Source organism: Gavialis gangeticus, unplaced genomic scaffold (genome assembly GCF_001723915.1).
Source record: "Gavialis gangeticus isolate Ggan-Ray unplaced genomic scaffold, GavGan_comp1, whole genome shotgun sequence".
Lineage (NCBI taxonomy): Eukaryota > Metazoa > Chordata > Crocodylia > Gavialidae > Gavialis > Gavialis gangeticus.
In genome coordinates, this window is record NW_017729027.1 from 2,882,364 (window position 1) to 2,888,491 (window position 6,128).

General features: G+C 43.9%; 1 protein-coding gene across 2 annotated transcripts in view; it reads right to left on the bottom strand.

Annotated features, from left to right (window-relative positions):
* Positions 1–4,405: 4,405 nt before the first annotated feature.
* SMIM8 (small integral membrane protein 8) overlaps positions 4,406–6,128 on the bottom strand; it is a 3,660-nt gene continuing 1,937 nt past the window's right edge. Inside the window, exons 2-3 of one of the 2 annotated variants that reach the window (XM_019520377.1) lie at positions 5,990–6,114; positions 4,406–4,899 (exon numbers count right to left, since the gene is read on the bottom strand). In XM_019520377.1, the coding sequence (XP_019375922.1) occupies positions 4,890–4,899; positions 5,990–6,114 (135 nt within the window). In that variant the 3' untranslated portion in view covers positions 4,406–4,889. Of the gene's footprint in view, positions 4,900–5,683; positions 6,115–6,128 lie in introns of those variants that run through there. The other variant, XM_019520376.1, reaches the window with a different exon arrangement.

Genomic DNA, 6,128 nt, shown 5'->3' on the forward strand with positions numbered 1-6,128 from the left:
CAGGGACTGTGTGGGTGGGGGGGACTCTGGGTGTGGGGGGCTGCTCAGGAGGGTCCCCTACCTGCCTGCCCACTGGCATGGCACACAGCCCCCACCGCAGCAGCAGCGGGCCATCAGGGTGCTCATGGCCCAATACTGGCAGATACCCAGTGCCACCTGTGCCACATGGAGCCGACCTGGCCTGACCTACTGGCACATGCCTTCAGGCAGGACCAGGCCAGCTTTTGCTGTCACTGTATGCTACAGTGCCCATATCACAGCCCAGGCAGCTATGTCATCTGGGTCTGGGTCTGGCAGGCATACAGCCATGGCGCTACAGATCCAAGGGGGCGAATGGTGTCTTAGGTGGTAGCAGGTCACAGCCAGGCATCAGGCCCCACTGCCAGACTGCTGCAGTGGGTAGGGGGTGCAGGGGCCACTCTAGGTCAGGGCTGCTGCAGCAGTCCAGCTGGCACAAGGGGCTAGCATCCCCAGATACCAACTGGCCCAGTCTCAGAAGCTCACCAGAGCTGCTCCCTAGGGCAGCTTTCTTTACTGCTGGAGCCAGCACAAGTTCCCCAGCATCTGGTGCCCCTGGCTGAAGAACTAGGAGGAGCGCGACAGGGTCAGTTTGCTCCAAGTGGCACAATTTGCCCCAAAGTGCATGTTCAGGCACGTGTACTGAGGCACAAATCTCCAGCATAAATTTGTGCTGTTGCTATTTGAGCTGCTGCAAGCACACATGCCTGAACGTGTGTATGCGGCCTGTGGTCGCATCCAGATGAGTGCAGCCAAGCAGTATGTGGTACTGCAAACACGTTTGCAGTGTCACATGCCACACTGTCAGCTGTTCTCTGTGCTGCAATGGGGCGCTGCCCATGCATATGCTGCTCCATTTTTTTCCCATGGATTTTTTAAAAAACCTGGCTATCAAAAAAAATGCAGAAAAAGCCCACAAAGCAGTGCATGCACAGGCAGCGCATGCAGCTGAAAAGTGGAGCCGGGTTGCCTGGAGCTGCACTCTGGCTGTCAGCCAGGTTCCGCGCAGTAGGATCACCACAGCTGCAGCCCCGGGATGCCCCAGATAAGGCTGCTGGGGCCAGCACAATGCTGCCCCCAGCCTCCCCTACTGCCCCCAGGATAATATGTTGCATGCCAAAGCACGCGTGGCAGGAGCATTCCCCAGGGTCAAGTAGCTATGGCACAAAGTGCTCTGCTGCTACTTGTCCCCAGGGAACCAAACGTCTACACACATCTGGATACAGCTTATCTGTTTTGTATTTGTCCTGTTTCCTCCATTTTCTGTATATTATCTGTGTATTATTAAGGGATTTCTTCTTAAAGTAATTGCTAAGGGTAAATAAGGATGAACCTTATCTGAAAAAATAAAAGCAAGGCTGAACATTCCTTCAATCTACAGTGTTTGGTTTTGCTTGGCTAATTAGTTCTAATTCCAGCCAATGGACACCACCACCAAGTAACTTTCTCAGACAAGCTCCCCCCTAACACAATCATACTGGGACTTGCACTTAGTTAAATAAAAACATCCTCTCCCTCCATTTTCATTTATTATTTTCTATTATTTATTTATTTAGCTTTTGGTGCTAAATCATGCTCTGCACAAATCACTGGCTCAGAGGGTTGTGTGTCAAAAAGCAGCTCTGTGCTGTGGCAAGATTTTGGTTTGTGGTCAGAAAGGTTAGAAAGTTTGGTCGCTCAAATGCAAGCCTATTCGAGATGTTTTTGCTCCCTGGGGCTAGAGCATCTGCTAGGCTCTGTATAAAAGTTATACTTCTACAAAACTTTGTTAAATAAATACTATTTATTTAAAGCCCTATTTGCAGGGGAACACTGGTTTTGAAGTCATTTTACAGTCGTTTCAAATACTATAAGCCTAACATATTTTAATTAATTGAAGAACCAGACTTCAAAACCCACATAGTACATTTAAAAAACAAGAGTTCTTCTTGTCTTGTAACTGCAGAAACCAAGTGTTACCCTCCAGGGTAAGCATTTGATGACTGAATACATGAACATGCTATCTGGAACTCTCTTAGGCAGTTGGTTTTGAAAAGTATTCCTTTTATCATTCAAAAGGCATTTTTTTCTTTATTTGCAAGCTCTTGGATTTGACTCCAGACTACAATATCATGAGGTATCCAAGAGCCTACAGAAAATTATGCTTTCAGAGATTACAACATTTATTTATAATTTGGGAGAATATATTAGAATAATTACATTTTTTAAAACTCTCTTAAATGCATCCACTAAAATCAGTGGATCCACTAAAATGACATGAACAAGTTTTCCCCACAAACATATTATAATTTTATTTAAAATGTATCTAAGTGTATTCCAACGTATTTATTTAGTTGAAATAAGTACAATTGTATAAGGTGGATAAAAGCATCTACTATTAGATATATGACACCTATTATAGGACTTTTTTCCCCCTCAGCAGTACATTTTATAATACGTCAATTATCTGGGTTTAAATTCAAACTGACTGCCTACTTCAAGTTGAAAAATATTCAGCCAGAATTGTTCATCTGTTCCTAAAGATGAGGCTAGGAAAAACATGGTTCTTCCCTATTTTACAAATCCTGGTGACCTTTATTGAACGCTTTAGTGCCTTCTGCTTTGCAGCAGACACTTTGATTTTGGCTGAGGCATGCAGACTCCATCGGAGATGTGCCTTTTGCCATCTCTGTTAAAAGTCTTCCCACATTTGGCCAAGTTGCCATGTTTTGGAAAATAAGTTTGCACACGCTCAGTAGATATTTAAGTTATTAGCAAGCAGATTCCCAAAGATTCTGTTCATGTTGGGCACACTCCAGGCTGGAGTGGAACAGGACTTCCCCTGCAATTGTTGCACTTGGTTGATGTGGGTTGGATCTGATTAGCCCCAGGCCAGACAGATCTGGGAGTGTGTCTTATGGACCCTCCTGCTGGGCCTATAGAGCAGGGGTGGGCAAAATGCAGCCCACAGACTGGATGTGGGCCACCACCATTCTATCTGGCCCGCAGGGCCCCTAAAAAAATTAGAAAATTAATATTAATCTGCCCTGGGCTGCCTGTCATGCGGCTCTCGATGGCTTGCCAAAACTCAGTAAGCGGCCTTCCGCCCAAAATAATTGCCCGCCCCTGCTATAGAGCACGGAGAAGGAAGCTGCTTCATTTGAGTACAGACAGAAAAAAACCCAAACCAGTAAAGATTGAAGGACAATATTACAGAACAAGGATCCTGGGATTGAGGAAGTGAAGGAGATGAGGGAAAATTGGGGTGGGGGGGTGCTGGGATTCGGGACTATGACTGGCTGCACAAGGAGACTAGGGCCAAAGGCCAAAGAGGGACATAGGACTGGGAACTGGAAACTACTGGGTAATCAGAAGAAGAGACTGAGATAAAATAAGGTGCTAAGGAAGGAAGTAGGTTGAAGGGAGAAAGCACCTGATGTGAAAGGGAAAATGGATCTGATGAGGAGGCAGAGTAAAGGGAGAAAACTGGGACTGACAGGCAAAGAGATAAATTAAGTTGCTAGGTAGTGAAGCAATAGTACACTGATGCAAGAAGCCAGAGGAGGATCTGGGAAACCAACACAGACAAGGCTAAAAAGGAGAGCATAGGCCAAGGTTCACCCAGAGGTAAAGATCACAGAGAGGGACCCACAAAGTCAAGGCCCAACCGAACTCATGAGATAAACAACAAAAAAGCACGGGTAGAAGTCACAGATTCAAAATAATGCCCAGCAGTCGATGCCAAATGGAGAATAGTGGGCATTGGGTATGTCTATACATGCTGTTAACATGCAGCAATAAATTCTGGTGCATACTGTACCAGAGTTTATTGCTCACGGGTACTGCATTTACATGTATACCTGGTACGGTAGCACACTGAGCCAGGTTGGAGAAGCCCCAGCTGACAGAGGATCCAGGGGGTCAGCCTGTTAGCCTGGAGCTGCTCTGACCTGGCTCAACATGCTGTGAAGGGGCTTCATGGGGTACAAGTGTGTTTCAGTGAGGCTAGTTGGCAAGCAGCCTCTGCACTGAAGCACCCTCATACTCCATCCAGCTGCATTGTACGTCTACATGTGCAATGCTGTGGAGTAAAAAACACCACAGCAAGATAGTGCTTGTATTTAATTAGTTTTCTGCAGCCTAATAGGATTGCACATGTAGACATGCAATGTTTACTGCAGAGCTAATTAGTCTACTCTGCAGTAAATGTCTTCTGTAGACACACCCACTGAGTGCCAAAGCAGTCCAAGGAGCTAAGGCAGGGTTGGGCAATTATTTCAGGCAGAGGGCCATTTACTGAGTTTTGGCAAGCCATCAAGGACCGCATAGCAGGCAGCTGGAGCAGATAAATATTCATTTTCTAAATTTTTTAGGGGCCCCACAGGCCAGATAGAATGGCCTGGCAGGCCGCATCCGGCCCCCCGGGTGCATTTTGCCCCCCTAAGCTAAGAATAACACCCTTGAGAACTCTGCGGCGAAACACAAGGTAACAAGATAACAGAGCAAGAAAGAACATAAGGGTGAAGAAATAAATAGCACTTAGCCACCAGCTTAATAGTATGCAGCCGCCGTGGCTGGTATACTGAAGGCAGCTGGGGGCTTGTAGGGCAGGGGAACAGCAAATGCACCCTGGCAAGGAACACCCTCCCACAGACCTTAGATGAAACAGGAGTGAAGCAGGGGGCAAGGTAGCCCTCACTGCCTTGAACAACATGGTGAGGCTGTGCCAGCTGGGCCACTCTGTGGGCTAGGCAAGCACCAGGGAGTTCACTTGGTCCTTTCTGCTGTTTAGAACTCAGATGGACACTGTGCAAGGTGATCACCTCTACCAACAACAGATGTGGTTGCCATGACAAGTTTGCAGGTCTGGAGGAAGTATAAAGACAGGCAACTCAGGGAGGTCTGGAAGGAGACAAGAAATTATTCTGGCCATAATATAGCTCTCAGAGAAGGCAGAAGAAAGAGTGCATCAGCATGCTCTTTATCAGACTCCTAGCACTCAAATGGATTCATTGCTATATTCAAGAGGAAGGATCAAGGCACACTCACAGACCCAGCCTGCTATATGACCAACTGGGTCCAGATTATGATTGCACAAACTCAATTCTAACATCTAATTTTGAACTCTCGACTGCATCTTTAATATTAACATCACTTTGCTGGTGAAGTTATTTAAAAATGTATTTAAGTTTCTGTATATAACATTTAATCTATCTGCATATTAATAAAGTATCCTGTGATTTGAGAATGTCCTTTACTGAGATCATCTTGATCCCAATGACTTACATTAAAATGTAAACATAAACGTTTTTCAAGCTAGCTTTGAATGGATTATTTTTTCTATAGTATTTGGTTTCTATAGTATTTCTCACAGCTTTTTTCCACTAGAAGTAAGTCAGCAGAAATTTTTGTCAGTATTTTACCAAATATTTTAAAATACATTTGTCAAATGTTTTGCTTGTTTAAAACTAGGTAGTTGCAATACTAAAAATGCCAATTTTTGCAGATCATATCTATTACCTTTTCCCCACAAACAGTATGCTTTGAATTAAAAGCCTGTCATTATTTTCAAAGGAAATTATGGTTCAACTCATTTTGCTATTACAGAAATTTAAAGGCATTTAAAGACCAGTTTTCACATGTTAATTATGCTTCTTCCTAACACAAATTCTAAGCACCAGAGACAATGGTTCTTAACAATACTTTTAATACTGTGCATATCTTATATACAATTTATAGGTATACACATGGTATTTCATAATTATAATGCAACTTAAAGTGGATTACATTTCAAAAGAATCATTTATTCATTATTTTAAGAACTGAACAGGGAAAAAGCACTCAGGATACCGACTTGTAAAATTGATTCAGATCAATAGATTTGGAAAGTTTACTGCCAGTCAGTTTATTAATGTTTGTCCTGTTAAGAAATGTATCTTGATGTTAGTTATCAGTTCTTTAATCCCACTTGGAAGTTTTCCTTCTCATAGACCTGGTTCCTTCACTGTCAATAGCTTCATAGAGGTCCTTTTTATTCTCTTGTGTTGCATGCAAGTAACCAATGTAGGCCACACAGAGTGTGATTGTTATGAGTCCAAATGCCATTACAGGTTTGTTCTGTTAAAAAAAAA